The 16,778-nt window shown below is 43.3% G+C and overlaps 8 protein-coding genes across 8 annotated transcripts; 3 read left to right on the top strand and 5 right to left on the bottom strand.

Moving 5' to 3' along the window:
- Window positions 1-153: 153 nt before the first annotated feature.
- SS1G_02124 (hypothetical protein) lies at window positions 154-1,894 on the bottom strand (the record flags this gene model as incomplete). Its single annotated transcript, XM_001595860.1, has 3 exons — window positions 154-1,273; window positions 1,370-1,540; window positions 1,851-1,894. The coding sequence occupies 3 exons, from the start codon at window positions 1,892-1,894 to the stop codon at window positions 154-156; spliced, it is 1,335 nt and encodes a 444-aa protein (XP_001595910.1).
- Window positions 1,895-2,393: 499 nt separating this feature from the next.
- SS1G_02123 (predicted protein) lies at window positions 2,394-4,231 on the top strand (the record flags this gene model as incomplete). The annotated part of the gene is made up of 3 exons (XM_001595859.1): window positions 2,394-2,892; window positions 2,947-3,954; window positions 4,182-4,231. 3 exons carry the CDS (start codon window positions 2,394-2,396, stop codon window positions 4,229-4,231), a joined length of 1,557 nt encoding a protein of 518 aa, XP_001595909.1.
- A 517-nt stretch (window positions 4,232-4,748) lies between these two features.
- SS1G_02122 (predicted protein) lies at window positions 4,749-5,606 on the bottom strand (the record flags this gene model as incomplete). The annotated part of the gene is made up of 2 exons (XM_001595858.1): window positions 4,749-5,512; window positions 5,570-5,606. 2 exons carry the CDS (start codon window positions 5,604-5,606, stop codon window positions 4,749-4,751), a joined length of 801 nt encoding a protein of 266 aa, XP_001595908.1.
- A 1,683-nt stretch (window positions 5,607-7,289) lies between these two features.
- SS1G_02121 (mitochondrial peroxiredoxin PRX1) lies at window positions 7,290-8,244 on the bottom strand (the record flags this gene model as incomplete). The annotated part of the gene is made up of 3 exons (XM_001595857.1): window positions 7,290-7,733; window positions 7,813-7,994; window positions 8,079-8,244. The coding sequence occupies 3 exons, from the start codon at window positions 8,242-8,244 to the stop codon at window positions 7,290-7,292; spliced, it is 792 nt and encodes a 263-aa protein (XP_001595907.1).
- Window positions 8,245-9,446: 1,202 nt separating this feature from the next.
- Window positions 9,447-10,023, top strand: SS1G_02120 (hypothetical protein; the record flags this gene model as incomplete). The annotated part of the gene is made up of 2 exons (XM_001595856.1): window positions 9,447-9,554; window positions 9,610-10,023. The coding sequence occupies 2 exons, from the start codon at window positions 9,447-9,449 to the stop codon at window positions 10,021-10,023; spliced, it is 522 nt and encodes a 173-aa protein (XP_001595906.1).
- A 432-nt stretch (window positions 10,024-10,455) lies between these two features.
- SS1G_02119 (hypothetical protein) lies at window positions 10,456-12,326 on the bottom strand (the record flags this gene model as incomplete). The annotated part of the gene is made up of 3 exons (XM_001595855.1): window positions 10,456-11,749; window positions 11,804-12,013; window positions 12,070-12,326. The coding sequence occupies 3 exons, from the start codon at window positions 12,324-12,326 to the stop codon at window positions 10,456-10,458; spliced, it is 1,761 nt and encodes a 586-aa protein (XP_001595905.1).
- A 580-nt stretch (window positions 12,327-12,906) lies between these two features.
- On the bottom strand, window positions 12,907-13,068 carry SS1G_02118 (predicted protein; the record flags this gene model as incomplete). Its single annotated transcript, XM_001595854.1, has 1 exon — window positions 12,907-13,068. The coding sequence occupies one exon, from the start codon at window positions 13,066-13,068 to the stop codon at window positions 12,907-12,909; it is 162 nt and encodes a 53-aa protein (XP_001595904.1).
- Window positions 13,069-14,255: 1,187 nt separating this feature from the next.
- On the top strand, window positions 14,256-16,304 carry SS1G_02117 (hypothetical protein; the record flags this gene model as incomplete). Its single annotated transcript, XM_001595853.1, has 6 exons — window positions 14,256-14,318; window positions 14,356-14,828; window positions 15,104-15,492; window positions 15,544-15,936; window positions 15,991-16,127; window positions 16,188-16,304. The coding sequence occupies 6 exons, from the start codon at window positions 14,256-14,258 to the stop codon at window positions 16,302-16,304; spliced, it is 1,572 nt and encodes a 523-aa protein (XP_001595903.1).
- Window positions 16,305-16,778: the final 474 nt, after the last annotated feature.

The following is a 16,778-nucleotide window of genomic DNA, read 5'->3' as shown; positions in this document are numbered from 1 at the left end:
AAAATTGGTTGAATTAATTTACAGAGTTGAGAAGTGGATAGTCTATACACGAGATAAGCCTAACTGTAAGCCTTTCTCTCATCCCCCAACCTTCCATCTACACTTACAAATGTACGATGAAAGAATTGCAGCTTCAAATGTCTTTTTGGCTAATTATGCACTTCGTATCGCAGAATGCTTCATCTTCACGGTTTGTGGACTTTGTGCTGTCAACTTTCTTCTCAAAATAGCCATGGTTCTTTTTGGGATCCAGACTCTACTGCCTAATACCACTACACCTGTCAATAATGCTAGACTTCCAGCTTGATGAGCAGAAGCGAGAGGAGTAGGTACTAGATATATCAAAGTACTGATACCCAAAGTAACTTGCATCATCAGAAGATGTACTACACCCATCATGCCTTGTGCTCCAGTCTTTGGGAGAGCAGCTTTAACTCTGGGGTTAAAGCGTGAGTATGCCCAGAGAGCGAGGATAGCCGTGAAAGATGTAGTGGCCAGTATTCGGTGGTCAAGCTGTACTGTTGATGGATTCTCGAGCATGTTACGCCACCACAAATCACTTTGATCTGGTCGTCGAGAGTAAAATTCCGAAAAGAGTTCGGATTTTGGTGGGGTGAGTCCTTTACCCATTCGAGGAAACTCATTGTAGATAAGCCCTGCATCGAGACCCGCTACCAATCCACCAGACATGGCCGTTGTGAAGACAAGGAGAGCAAGGCCCGCGACGGATTTTCGAAATACCGATAAAGATGATGAAGATAGGCGGAGAAGATGCGCATGAGCCTGGGCGGGTGTAGTACCGAATAATAATCGGTGATCTCGAAGAATGGAGAGTCCGTTCCAAAGCATCGCAGTGTAGCAGAGGAAGGCAGTGCCAAGATGTGTGGTAAGCCTATATTGGGAAACCCGGGGGTGAGAGCCAGGGGCGAAAAGATCATCCTTCAATCCTGACTTGACCATCCACCAACCAATACCTCCTTGGAAGCCGATAAGTCCCGATATTCCAAGTAGACGTAGAGCCATGGGCTTGGAAACTTTGCGGCGAGCGACGAAGTAGACGGCTGGGATGACGAATGAAAGCCCAATGAATCGTCCCCATAATCGATGAAACCATTCCATGAAATATATCTTCTTAAATTCTTCCATTGTCATATGCGGATTTAGAAGCTTGAATTCTGGCGAGGCGCGATACAAGTTGAACTCACTATCCCAATCTGCAGCGGAGAGGGGTGGAAGGGATCCGGTAACAGGTTTCCATTCTGTAATACTCAGACTTGAAGGGAGTTAGCAAGGTGATCTATATGAAGGTATTTGGAGATAGGAAGGACGAAGTATGCATTCAAAAGGATCTTCATCACAATGCACCTACCCAGATTCTGTCAAGCGTGTAAGGCCTCCAAATACGACAATTCCAAATACACTCGCAGCGCTTCCCAATAACCAATAACCGACGGATTTTGAACTGGTTTCCGGAAATCTGCTCCGTGATGATTCTTTGCTTATTGTCCGACTCGATTTACTTAACGAATCAGCTAGTGAGCTGAGAGGAGAGGCTCCATTAGCAGATTCAGTAATGGTAGCAATATTGCTATTAAAACGAATCGAGCGGGGTGAGGAGGATTTGGCAGGGAATTTTGTCTGTCTCAATATGGGTCGAGGTTGTTTCAAGCATTGATGACATATGAAAAAGTCCCTAGATAACCTAGGGACCGACTTTCTCAGTCCGGGTAATATTGAAGCCATTGATCAAGATTTGAAGTGAAGAAAGGCAAAATGGACAAAAGAAAGTGGCATGGTCAGGATTGTCAAAATGGTCAAAATATGAGTAACTGGTACTCCGTAATTCGTACTCGTAAACTCTAGATCTTGAAGAAATGTGGATTACCTCAGCCATCGAAAGAAGAAAATCCCGGGAAGTGGCGAAACGTTGTTCCTTCGTAAGGTTACGGGGAGTATAGCGGTGAAATGTTCATCCGGTGAAATGATGGGTAATAAGGTGATATTATTGGATACTCACGCTGGTTATTATTAAACTATTACTAATCCTACCACGGCCACCTCCTAATCAAGCTTATCCAAACTTATCACCATCTCAACCCCAGATTGACTATTGTCAGCACAATTTCGCAATACCGAGTACGACAACGATGACAGACGACTCCAATTAAAATAGGAGTTCTTGGTTCGTGTCTATATTTATACAATAATATAACACAAATCCAGCTACCTCGATGAAGCATATATACTTTGGTACATTGGTACATGGTATATGGTAGTGATGTTTTAATAATATTAACCCATATAAGAATACATTTACATATTCAATTCTCACTTCATTCTTTAGGCATGCACCAATTGTTCTCTCCTTTTTACTCTACATCTTAATTAATACCATGTTTTCAGCTCGCAATACCGATAATCCCAATCCTTTCCGACCTGCTCTTCAATATCTTATCAACACCGCGAATTCGAATCTCCCGCGAACACGTTCAAATCATCGAAAAATTCAGTCGGTCAGTAGTTTGGACTCTGATGGGGAGGCCTTTGACAGGATGTCTTCTCGAAATGCAACAACCTCCTCTGAACTTCAGCCATCTATACCCCTCATAAATATATCTCGCAGTCCTTCCCCTTATCGGCCAAGAGCTGCTTCAGATCCTACATCAGAAAGCGATGAAGAATACGAGAATTGGGGCACATCGTCTAGGCGACCAATCCTTTCCGGAGCGGAACCAAAATATACAGGCTGGCGATATGCGCTTTACAGTGGAGGGCTTGGTCATTTCCTTTTTAACACGACGATGGGCTGGCAGTTCTATATTGGGTTTCTCGTCTTTTGGCTTGGAGGGTGTGGCATAGGTCTTACGGTCATGAATAGGATAATTCTCTGGAGTGGGTACCTTCAAGCAAATTATACTTCGCATACTAAGCTTATGATCTTATTAGCCGGAGTTTATAAGTTTCCCTGGCCTGTGACAACTACTTTTATCGAATTGTTGATGACTCACGGCTTTCTATGGCTTTCGGCATTTCTTACGAGATTGGCGAGTCCAGTCTGTATCACTGCAGGTGTGTCGAGTGCGGTTGCGCCAAGTACACCTTTACAGACTTCGAATTCACCTGGGTTTAGAGGAGGTGGAAAGAAACAAGGATTACTTTCGACTCTAGGAAGATTGTCATCTGCGAGCTCCGGGGGTATTGCTGGTGGAGGACTCTTCGAATTTGATATGGCTGTCGCTCGGCAAGTCTTACCTCTTGCTATCATCTTCGTGGTGAAAGTTATATTGAGCAATATCTCTTTCGCTTACGCCCAACTGCCTATATATGTTATGGCGAGGATTGGGATCGTGCCATTTTCACTACTGTTCACGGCACTTCTTGGACAACAGCAACATTCTGCATCCACCATCTCATCAGCCTTGATTGCCACTCTCTTTCTACTGCTCGGCACCATGAAGGCAGGTATCCGCGCCCCGTGGGAGAGTATTGTTGCCGGTGTCTTCTCTTCCATTTTTGTCGCTCTATACCCGGTCCAGATTCAACGTACATATAAAGTCCTCGTGGCTCAGCTTGTTCCCCAGGGCGATCTTATAGGTGGTTTCTCCTCAAGCAACGGCTCTTCAGATTTTTCTGGTTCTCGCGAAGAAAATCGAGCCTATTGGCGTCTACTTCACTACACATCCCTTCTCTCAATTCTCATCTTCATCCCCATTCTTTTATTATCAGGTGAACTAGGAAGTGTCTATCGGAACTGCTATTTCATGGATGTCTTCTTTCATTGGTTGATGGTTCTCTGTGGAGGTACCGGATCATGGGCGGTGTTTTGGTGCACAATTGCATTGACTAGGGCAAGTAGTCCACTTACGACTAGTTTCTTGTTTGTTCCAAGAGCTGCGTTCTTATTACCAATCATGGCGGGGTTCAAGATGCCAGCCTCCAGTTGGATTGGATTTGGTATGTGCTGGGCTAGTTGTGCTTGGTTTCTTTTGGGCCGGATGAGAGAGGGGAGACCTATTGAAAGATTGAGGTGATGAAAGTTCAGAGAGGACTAGCATGATAATTTATTTACAATTTCAAATAAAAGAGTTGGATAAGACGAGGTATAAAATTGATGACACATAATACGATTATATCTAAGGCCTCGTGACTATCCTAATTTATGATTCGAGTCCTCAAAAAAGCCTCAAAAGGATGTCCACATCACAAGGAATGTGTAATCATTCAACTCTGAGCCGCAGCATTTACACATGCATTCACGGTAGCATTTGCAGTACCACTAGTCGCTCCTAGCAGTATCTGAATCGTAGAATTGGCGATTGCAGCAGCGATGGCATTTGTAGTACCATTGACCCTGTTGAGAAGTTCCTCGAACGGACAAGCTCCCTCCATAATTAACTCGGACATTGATCCGAAAACCAATTCCCAAAAATCATGAAAAATCCCCAAAAGATTATCGGACTTGCCAGACTCTTATATCGGCGAGCCCTCAATTGATTCAACACTCGGAGCAACCTATTGTCTGGAATCTGACCCACGGTATCGTGTAGGATGTCGGTTGGAATTACAAAATGCTCCACCAAGGTAAACACCTCCCACCAGAAAAGAAGAAAGCTAAAATTTAGCAGCCTCATGGTCATGGGGCGGTCGCACCAGAAGGTGTTTGAGAAGTGAGGGTATACAATTCCAAAGAATATAATTTGCAGAAAGAGCAAAATAGCGAGGAAGCCGTGGAAGGTCATAATGTCGCTCTAATCTCGGAGTTTCTCTATATTGGCTCGGATATTTGCATCACGTCGAGCATCGTCTTGCTCAGCTGGTGGATTCAAAGGGTCTAAAGAGTCCAAGTGAGCAGCCGCTTGAGATGCAGTCTCAGCTTCGTGATCCTCACCCGCGACACCATCAACACTGGAATTGCTATCATGATCAACTTCGTTTTTGGACAAAGCCTCATAAATGGATTTATGGTTGGATTCGACTTCAGACTCGACATCAGATGCATATCTCAGTCCTACATCAATCTCGCCGACTGGTTGATGCAAACGACGAATCTTCTCAAATCTACCATTTCCGTAGTCCTCTTCTTGGTTCTCCACGTTCCCACTTGGCTCAATCAATGCACAAGGATGATATTTGAACTGCGGTTCTCCATTAAATCCACGTGTAGGAGCTGTATAAGCTCCATGAGAACGTAGAGGCAGACTGCCATTCCTCTTGAATGTATCGCTTCCTTTTTCTTCCTCCTTGTTTTCAGCTTCAATCAAAGGATTGACCTCGGAATCTGAGTCGGATTTTGGTTCTGCATCAGATTCGTCAAAGGTAATATCGTCATCTGATGGAAGCTGACGGCGAACTTTCTCAAATTTGCCGCTCTCTTCGTCTCTATTTTCGAGTTTTAGCTTCTCCGCTTCCTTGGTAGATGCTGAGTGACCGTCGCTGGAGGCTTTCGCCTTCTGGCAGGCTTCAAGCGAGGATTCTTGGTCCCCCATCGAATCCTCAGATGAGGAAGTTACGGCTTGTAAGTGTTAGTGATGTCAAATCATTTGGAAGTGTATATGAGAGAAATACATACGAGTATATCGAGAACGACCCGAACGGTGAGTTGGCATGATTGCTAAGATTATTTTCGGGATTTTATTGTACGGATAGGTGCTTTTACTTTGGAATGAATTTGTCTTCTCTTTTTTTGCTTCTTTTTTCCTTCGGGGTGGGAATGCAATGTGGTCACTAGACGTGAATTAGAACGATATTCATCTAGAACTTATAGAAAGTTTCTTGTCTCCATCTTCGATGGTCGCGTCATAGTACATAATAAACTTTCTATTAATCCCCCTAATATTTGACAGACTGGAGATCACCCAATAATGAGATGAACGTATACTGCTTCTGGTATAAGTTCTAATGAAGTCCTGAGCTCGAAGAGCATCCAATGTCACATCCTTCACAATTACAACCTATTCAATATCGCTGAATGATTTTATATTGTAGCTGTGAAGAAGGTTATCTTATTATTGAAGCTACGACTCATGATTATGCAGACCCATAATCGTTCTTGCCATATAGAGCCTAACATTGCGAATTTAAGCTTTCCCTCCATCATAGCACACTCGACATTTTTAGCCCACGCCAAATTCATCGTCTGCGCTAGCATCCTAGCTTAACGGTTTTACTAACTTCATCCGGACTACGAAAGACACCGGCATTCTATCAAAACCACAAGACTCTAGTGTAAATAACAAGTTGGCACAATTGCCAAGTTCTGGTTTGTCATCCCGACTCAGTAATGTGCTAAGGCTCATTCGGGAAAGATTCGAGTTTATGTTGGACTTGCGGTTGCGGTTGTAAGAATTACTGTGATTGACCCAAGTGGAATAATCAAAGAGATTCAGCTAAGAGGAGAGATTTATGATGCAAGTACAAGTTTATGCTATTATGATGGTTCTCTAGACTTCGTCTCTAGAGTCCTAATAAGGAAAAGCAGATTTGCTGTAAGCGAGAGGGGACAGCATATTTCATCTATCGCTGCTAGATGAGTGGAATTTATAACTAGGGAGCCGTTACAAGTTACAACCGAGGATTGGAAATTAGGAAGGTGAGTCCCTTGTACATTTGCACCATGATCGGTCTCCAAAATGCTTTCAAGTTGTGAATGGAATTTTTCATGTTGCAGCTCATGTTCAAGTGGTATGAGTTGGTACGGTTTTCCGGCTTCTTAGATTTTTTCTTGGGTTATTTAAGCCATGAGAATTTCGTCGATATATGCTTATATGCTTATATTGACTTCGTTGCCGGTTGCTATGGGCCACTAAGAATTAGATCCATCACTGTGAAAGGCCATCTTCCCAACATTGACGTAAAAGATTACTTCGTGGGTCTGATTCAGCAGAATACAGCAGTTTGTAATAGGTTGCAATTAGGAACTTTCGCCCCGACACCACCTAGACATAAGGAAGAAATATTGGAGCCTGCTTTTAGTATGCGAGAGCCCTAAATTTACGCTTCATCCTCGAGATAAACAGAAGAATACAGTGCGATTTTGAAGCATAGGAAAGATCTAGTAGAGTGAAAAATCTGCTGCTTAGGATTGATTCTAGTGGGAATTTGGTACAGTCCATTTGAACGTTTTGCATGTCTCGAGAAGCTTCCATACAATGTGACCAGCTGAAACCAAGGAAGTCTTGATCCAATAACCAGTAATGATGTGGCAGTTGAAACGATGAGCTCCCAAGGGTATTTGCAAAGATTTAACTCCTAATGATATCAAGATAGTAAGTAGTATTAGAATGGAGAGTTTACTTCCCAACATTTGTAAACCTCAAATAAGGCTTTACTTCTCTGACGTCGCCAAACTTCTTCCGCGCATCTTCCGTCTTGACTGTGGGTGGCACAATAACATCATCTCCCACCTGCCAATCAATTGGTGTAGTGACACCCTTCTTATCCGCCGTCTGCAAACTATCAATGACTCTCAACACTTCCTGAGTATTTCGTCCGCAGCTTGCTGGATACATCATTGTAAGTCTGATTTTCTTGGCAGGATCGATAATGAAAACGGAGCGAATAGTAAACGCAATGCCTTTTTGATCAATGTTGGTTGTGTCTTGAGCATCAAGCATGTCGTAGAGATAGGCTACTTTGCGGTCCGCATCGGCAATGATAGGGAATTGTAGTGTCACTCCAGAGATTTCGTTGATGTCTTTGATCCATTCTTTGTGGGATGGAAGAGGATCTGCAGACTGTTCAATCAATCGACACATTAGCATATGATAATGGTTGGATGCAACTCCCATAGACAGCATGTAATGGCAATCATACCAAACCGATCATGTTGACACCCCGCTTCTCAAACTCATCCTTCAATTTCGCAAAAGCACCAAGCTCAGTGGTGCACACGGGTGTGAAGTCTGCCGGATGGGAGAAGAGGATTGTCCATTTGTTGTCGATGAACTTGTGGAAATCGATTGGACCATGGGTCGTTTCGGCTTGAAAGTTTGGTGCTAGATGAAAGTATATTGTTAGCTTTGAACAAACGGTTGACATTATTGAAGCATGAACTTAGGATAAGGAATGGAGATATATACCTTCAGAGCCCAATCTCAATCGCGGCTGTTCAGGTAAAGTGGTTGTGGCGAGGAATCGTCGTGATAGAGGGGTAGTAACTGGGGCTCGGAAGGATTTCTGAACAGGAGAAGCGCGGGGTAATGCACGCAAGGTTCGGGGAACCGCGCGAGTAAAAAGGCTTGCCATTGTGAATAAGAAAGGCAAGAATTTAGACAGGGATCAAGCTGCTGATTTATATATTATCCTTCGAGTCAAGAAGATGGCAAGATTTAAGGTCAAACAGCTAAGTACAACAACTCTGTGACGTGATGATGTATTGGAATTGCCAGGGTAGGGTTAACTTTAGCGAGGCTGAAATGCAAGGCTACTATTGAATGTGGCGGTACGACTAAGGTCGGCCAAGCTCCTCTTCATTTTTTCATTTTTTTGACAAGCTATGATTTAAGTGCTTGAGTTACTGTCTTTGATTCACTTATATGACCCCCGCATGGATTGGTTATGATGTGAATCAAGTTGCAAGTTATACAGCCAGTGCTGCTGCAAGATCTACTCCCAATGGCGACGTGCCTCTTTCTGAGGGACGCTGTCTACCAAGAGCACAATAGTATATGGAGATCTTTGATTAGAATATTTGAGGACTGTCTAAGATGGTTGGCTCTCCCTGTCAAGTTTGTTCCTGTTGAACCTGTGAATATTGTTAGTTGGTATAGGCACTTATTTGATTACATATCCTTATCCTCTCCTTTGAAGGCGAGCTTTGGAGAGGACATCATTGTTTGATGTCTGACTTGGCTTCGGTGTCTCGGTAGCAATACATGGGATCTGAACTAGCTGGAACTTGGCAATGTTGTTTTCGGTGTTTGACCCAATAACCGTGTTCAGTATTTGGTCTAGAGATAGAGCCGCTCCGCTGGCGACTCTGCTCAACTCTTCCATTTCTTCCGGTACGGCTTCCATATCAATGAGTTGTGCAATCAATTTGAATTGCATTCAGCCCATGCTAATGCTCAAGACCATTCATCGCCTTCTTGCTAAGCCACTCCCAATCCTCCTTCTCCATAGATCTACCCTCCTTCTCTTCCGCGGTCTTACACACATGAAGGTATCTCTAGATTCGAGTCTATGTGTTGTCAGATTGTTATCCTACAGATCCAAACATAGATACAATATTTGAAATGATAAGTGCTGGAGTACTGACACAAGGGAGGATTGTGGCTATCAACGCGCCCCGCATCCGCATTTGATATTAATGCAACCTCAGTTCAAAAAAGTTCAAAAACCCGCAGTTTCGATACTGCGCTTGCTTCGAGCATTCATCTTTATATTGCTAAGTTTATATATAAGAGATGATTTCTATTTGATCTGGCAGCATATTGTTCAATTTCGTTATGGAACTTTCTGGGAACCTACAGACTAGACCGAGGCCTCAACATGAACCTTTGAATGTTTTGTTCTTGGGAACTGCCGGGTCTGGAAAATCTAGTATAATGAATAGGGTAAGTTACGCAGACTTCAGGCTTGATTGAAGGTGGCATGGTAACTGGAAACTAGATCATTTATAATCAACTCCTCCCGCCTAATAGTTTTTATGACCCAACACCCGAAGAACTTTCCCGAAAATATGTCACCGTTGATTCCGAACGATATATCGTGGATACCGCGAAATTGGACAGTGAACACTATCTGTCTGTGCATCAGCCACATATTCGATACGCTGATAGAATCATACTGATGTATTCCATCTGCTCGCCTAAATCTTTCTCCGCGCTAGAATCTCTCTGGACTTCCGTAAAACTGCAGAAAGTTCGGGAGAAGAAAGGTTTATACGTTGATATAGTCGGGAATATGAGTGATTTGTGGGAGAAGAGAAGTGTGAAGACCGAAGATGGAAAAGCGTTGGCCCAGATATTGAACTGTGGGTTCTCAGAGTGTTCGCAAAAGAGGGGGAGAATTGTGAAGCGTTGATCGAGGATATGATTAGGATAATGGATGGGCAGAAACAGGGCCAGGAGAAAATATTGACAGATTCGAGACGGAAGAAAGAAGACGAGGCGAGAGATGAAAGGGGAAGGGGAAAAAATGGAGTGGTAAAGAGAATTTTGAGGAGATTCCTGGCGTAATTCTCTCGACGAGCCTGAGTATTCGTTTTGCCAACGGATCGTCTAGAATTAATGGCCGTATGAGCCTGACTTGAGGATAATGCCATATTCGACACCAATTTGTGGTAAAATTAATGATTAATTATACCCTTACATGTGTACAAAGGATAATGATATATTCAACTATTCCTAGTATGGTGGAAGATATTTCTGAAATTTGAGATAACTACGGATTTGCTAGCTTTAAAATTGCCAGCCAAAGTCTGCTAGAAGCTAACGAAAACCATTGAATAGATCTTCACGTGGATGTTGAATTCGAAGTAGTTTTGTTACCAGTCCGGCACATCCTCCCATCGGACGCTACACGCCACTCCTCACTACCCACAGCAGTTGTTGCGTAAAAAAGGTGATCTGGATCCCATTTATTTTTGATGCCTAATAAAGTGCCATAATTCTTCCCGTAAAACGTTTCCTGCCAATTGCTCTGTCTGAAATTATCTTCATTTAGATAAGCTCCTCCGCCAGGGGTAAGCGCTTCGAGTTTAGGGATAATCTTATTTACCATGAAATATTGTGCAGCTACCATTTCTGATATTGGCGCGGAATAATTCCAAGGGGTGGTCATGATCACATGGATAAGAGCATCGCGCCAAGCCGGGAGAAGGGAATTCTCCACAGTGGAGATAATCTGAGGAGACGAGACATTCAAGGCGACACCTGTGTAGGGTATACCATAATTGGTAATATTACGGATGGTAGCGACATAGATCTTGTTGTTTTTCTGGATGACACTTCTTGGTATCAATCGGCCTCCACCAGTATTTATGTCTGGCCCACCCCAAGGACCATATGGAAGAGGGCCAAGATAGTTGTTGTAGTGTTCAAGATATGTTGGGTACTCTGTAAATGACACTGTATAATTAATGCCGAAAGTCGTGAGGGCATTGGTGAAATTGGTCATTATCCCTCGTACATCAGATCGAGTCTTATTGTATGCTGTCATACCAATTATGCGGAAAGCAGTAGAGGAAACGCCGTAGCCAACCATAGTTCCTGCATCGACCATTGCAGGAAGGTAAGAATGAAAGGCTTCCACCCCTGCCCAGAATGTTTCGATATTGGAATTATCAGCGGCTACTGCGAATGCAAGAGATGCACCGCTAACGACTGTATCAGGATATACCCTAACGGTAAGAGACATGACAACTCCATAGGTACCTCCTCCACCACCGCTCAAAGCCCAATATAGATCCGTGTTTTCGGTTCTTGAAGCAGTGACTACATCTCCACCAGCGGTCACAACTTCCCAGGAAAGCGTCTGATCAGCACCCATACCGAAATTACTGGCGAGAGCGGAATGACCACCTCCTTGAGTGTAACCTCCGGCGATTCCAACCGTGGGACATTCACCACCCACTGTCACCAAGCCTGCTTCATGAGCAGCCTCTAGAGCTTCGAAGCCTTGAACACCAGCACCAATTGTCATAGCTTTGCCAGTGTAATATTCAGATGACCAGTCAGAGAATGAGATACTCTTTAGGTTATGTGTCCAAACAGCCAATGCGTTTGCACCGGTCGACTTCCCCAGATAGCTTGTACAGATTTAGCGAAATATCAACATCGAGTTCAATCGAGTGGACACTTACTCATGACCAGTATTTCGGATTACAAATCGAATATTATGACTCTTTGCAAACTGAATGGCAGCAATGACGTGCTCAGATTTCGACACATTAACAGCATAATTGACCAAGTTTCCCAAGCGACAAGGACTTGATTCGTGAGAATAAGGATCGCAGCTCTGGTTTCCGAGGATAGCAAAGTATGGAGCTATCAATGAAGAAGATGAATTAAAACTAAATCAACATAAGTTTATTGATGTTGATGTCGGTTGGTATTTTCAATGACTTACTGCAAACTTGGGTTGGCCCAGGTAGCTTGTAGATATGCGCATTCACTTTCATTGTAATTGGGATCATGACATGGGCTCGCGATGGGTATCGTAGCTACCAGTCTACCATTAACTGTTCTGTTGAGTTTATTCCACTCTATTCCAGATGGCCATGTTGGATCTCCAAGTAGTGCTCTGCAATTGCAATGCTCAATTTCCTGTGCAGATACTGTACATAACAGCTGAAAAACAAGAAACAGAAGTTTGTTCAACACCATTGTCTTCATGACACGGGCTCGTTCTCACCCATAGACAAAGGTTTGAACTAAAAAGAAAGGGAGAAATCATGTTGAAATAAACAGTACAAATATATGTGAGCTTTTTACTTGGTAGAACGATCTGTATATGCATATCTTCAAGGCGGGGTTTTGTTCAGCTGAATGTAAGTACTAGTACGAGGAAGGAAATAGTTGAATCGATTCGCTTGCACATGGCTATGATCTGCGGCGCATGACTGTACATTTTAGATGAAGCCCAAACTTTCAACGAACCCAACTTGCTAGGTTACTATTGAAAGTTTTATCAGGAACAAGACTCCTAACTACTACCTTTTATCTCTCAAATCGCAAAGCCCAGAGTCCTCAACCATTTATGCACAAATTAGCCGAGGCATTTCCTTGTCAAGTATTGACATCTGTTTCTTACCCTAACTTCATTAATCGAATGCATTGAATTTGAATCTACGTTGTCATCCATCGAAATTTTCGATTGAATTTCAATTGCAAAGTCGTGCCCAACTCAACAAAAAGCACCCAATCAGCCATGCGCAAACTTTCCGAGGATGCGGTACCTTGATGTCTAACCACGGTATCGGAATGCCTTTTTATTCCGGTTGGGAATGAAGGAAAGAAATGTAAAATTTGAAAGCTCGATTATGCACTCGCCCTGCTTTTTGACAGCTGGGAGGTAGAATATCGTCATTGGATCAATATCGCGCCATTGCGGTTGTGCTCGAGACATAGTCAACAGCAACGAACTCGAAGTTTGTGTTTTGAAAACGTGTGAAAAAGGAAGAATTCGCCAAAATTCAAGTTCTAGCACCAGAATGTCTTACTCTAAAGACAGCATGTCAGGTAACATGACAAATACTCACTCGAGGATTATGAGTACCCAGTTTAATGAACCAAAAGGGTTAAACTTGGCCTCGATGAAGCTAATTACCTTGCCACGCGATTAATCGTCCACCGCCTCTGTACCCTACCAGTTTCGCAAAACGTACACGTAGGGTAGGATGGGCGACGGTAACTTACCGCTGGTAAGTAACCGTTTATTGGTAGAAGTACGGACCCTCAGTAAGTTGCTGGAGATGGTCCCACTCTCAGCAAATTCCAAAGGAAAAACACTTGGTAATTCCACCGCAGACGGCGCAGGGTGAAGAAAAAAGACCAAGAGACCTCGAACAAGCTTTGAAAGTCGAATGCAGACCTTTTAGAAATTATACTTAAACCAAGCATGAACTATTAGAACTAGCCAAGTATTAACTAGGGGTAGGTAGCTTTCTCTAGTTTCAGATATGCTCTCCCCACAAGCATGGGGTAATAATTTAAAAATCTGCTGAAATTAACATAACCGAGGCGTGAGTATGAGAATAATGAGAGATATTGTATCCCACTGCAAATCTAGACCCATAAGAGACTTGCGCCGCGAAATCGCCACAATGCGGGCCATGTACTTCCGTGAACAAAATCAGACATACGAGGAAATGACATGACATATTAGGCAAAAGTTCAATTTTGGCGCTACCCCGGATCGCAGGATAGATTCTCCCAATCGCTAGGCCTGTTAGCGAGGTAAATCCGGGGCCACGCAGATACCCCTCAGTCTCGATTGAGTAAAATCTCCGACGCAAAACAAGAATCCTTGTCAACATTTATTATTCCGTAGGATTTTACTAACAATCATTTGATCTTTGTATGCTTCGAAGTGTTGGTGGAAAACGGAGAATCCTGCTTCCGTTTCCTTTTGGGTACCTTGGTTCTAATGTAGTTTGTGCACGTCGTGAAGGTTTGTGTAGTCAAAGCTTCATAGAAGGAACATCTAAAATTGTACATAAGCCATTGAATCCCCGTTCGTGAATTCCATCTAAAGGTTGAATCATCCATCCATTTTGTAGAGGTTTTCTCTCAGCCAGGAAACCAGTTTTCAACATGTTGGCCGACGAAAAAATAGGTGCGGAGGAGACACACCAAGAACATGTAGGTGCCATTGCGGTAAAAAGGAGTGACAGAGCTGACAAGTTGAACGTAGAAGGACGAGAGTAATATAGCTCAAGTCAAGGTTGTGACCGGCGATGAGGCTTTTGCGCAAGCGATGTTGAAGGAGCCACCAAAAACGTGGTCGGCTCGATCCTTTATACTATACGCCTGTGCCGTGGTAGCTTTCTTCTGCAGTACATGCAACGGATTCGATGGCTCTATGTTCAACTCCCTCCTCGCAATGGAGCAGTTTAGAAAGTACTTTAACGTTCAAAACGATGGTGCTTGGACGGGCATAGTTACATCGATGTATTCGATCGGAAGCGTTGTTTCTATTCCATTCATTGGACCAGCGATTGATACTTGGGGAAGAAAAGTCGGTATTTATATTGGAGCATCGTCGATTGTCTTGGGAACGATAATCCAGTCCACCACACTCCACTCGAGTAATGCGATCGGACAATTTATGGGCGGCAGATTTTTGCTTGGATTTGGTGTGGGAATAGTTGCATCGGCAGGACCAACGTGCGTAATGACAAGTCTCAAGTCAAGCTGAAAACTTTAAAAGCTAACTTGTCACAAGATATGTTGTTGAAACATCGCATCCTGCCCATCGAGGTGTTGTCACTGCTGTAAGTCCATATAACTCTTGAAACATAGGTAGTGAAACTGAATAGCTTATAGTTCTATAACACATTTTGGTGAGTTTATACATAATGCACAATACTTCATACTCTCCAAGATAAACAGTTTTTTGAAACCTCAACCTCACCAGAAACCCATGGCTAACCCTAGATAAGGTTTGTTGGCTCAATTCTTGCTTCTGGAGCTGCACGAGGAAGTGCAAATCTAACTGGCAATATGGCTTGGCAAGTTCCAGTCTGGCTGCAAATGGCATTTCCGGGACTTTGCATCTGCTTGGCATGGGCTCTTCCCGAAAGTCCACGCTGGCAATATGTACACGGCCAGCGAGAAAAGGCGAAAGCAATGCTTACACGATATCATGGCGAAGGGAATCCGAATAGCGTTTGGGTCGAAATGCAGCTTAATGAGTATGAAGAGTTTTTGGAGTTGGATGGCGCCGATAAAAGATGGTGGGATTATCGAGCGCTGTTCAAAGACAGGGCTTCAAGATATCGTTTAGCTTGCAACTGCACAATCGCTATATTTGGGCAGTGGGCCGGAAATGGTATATGTCAAATACTCAGTTTATGATCCAATGTGCTGACTCGACGTCAAGGTCCACTTTCGTACTTTATTTCAGCTGTTCTTGACACGGCAGGAATCACGAACTCGATAACACAACTTAACCTCAACCTGGGTCTAAATGTCATGCAATTTGCGCTTGCTCTATTCGGTGCTACGCTCGTGGATAAAGTTGGGCGCCGTCCATTATTATTATTCGCAAACATCGGATGCGCCATAGTCTGGATCGGAGCCACCGTCTCATCGTCCATCAATTCCAGCACAGGTAGCAAGAGCAGTGGCGGAGCTGTTGTGGCCATGATATTCCTCTTCGATGCCATCTTCAGCATAGGTTTTACACCTTTACAAGCATTGTATCCAGTCGAAGTCCTGAGTTTTGAGATGAGAGCCAAAGGAATGGCATTCAGCAACTTTGCTGTGTCAGCAGGTATGTTCTTCCTAGCTTACGCTCTCAGGCTTTCCAACTAACTACCACTGGTAGCGACTCTTGTAAATCAATTTGCATACCCTGTGGCTCTGGAAAAGATCAAATGGAAGACATATCTTGTTTTTGTGATTTGGTGTCCAATCCAAGCTCTTGTGATTTACTTCTTTATCCCTGAGACGAAGAACCGTACTGTAAGTTGCCATCGGAATTCTGTAAAAAAAAAAAAGAGCACATCTGACCCTATGTTATAGTTGGAAGAATTGGATAACATCTTCCGAGCCAAGAACCCGAGGAAAGCATCTCTGGAGAAAAAGAAGTTAGCTGTTGACGATGGTGCAAACGTTTTGAAAGTGGAAGAAGTCATTTGAGAGCGACGACGTCAAGATGGGCCAGAGTGGCGGTGGTGACATATCATATATCAAGATTTTTAGCAATATTAGCTAGACGGCATCCTTGCAATTCTCATATAGTAAACTTTGCATTTATAACAAATAATAACAATTGATATGGGCTGCAATACTGTTGGATATATATTTCTTTTGGAATGTTGCAAATGTATTGATTGACAGATAGATAATCTATCGAAAAGGTTGTGAAGTCGGTAGGAGCTTTACCCAATAATTAATATGGACAAATATAGGGGAGTTGCTGATTGGCACAGCATTTTTAGCGCTAAATGCATCACAACTGATTTTCTTGTCAGCTAATAAACGTTATCGAAACCAAACACAAACACAATTCAACACAACACAACAATGAAAATACCTTCATAATCTTCTTCAAACACAAAAGTTTCCCACACTCACGCTCTGTACCGCATTTTTCACCAAGTGCTAGGCACC

The sequence above is a fragment of the Sclerotinia sclerotiorum genome, genomic scaffold (assembly GCF_000146945.2).
Source record: "Sclerotinia sclerotiorum 1980 UF-70 scaffold_3 genomic scaffold, whole genome shotgun sequence".
Classification (NCBI taxonomy): domain Eukaryota; kingdom Fungi; phylum Ascomycota; class Leotiomycetes; order Helotiales; family Sclerotiniaceae; genus Sclerotinia; species Sclerotinia sclerotiorum.
The sequence above is the reverse complement of the archived record's forward strand: the minus strand, read 5'-3'. Positions and strand labels throughout refer to the sequence as shown.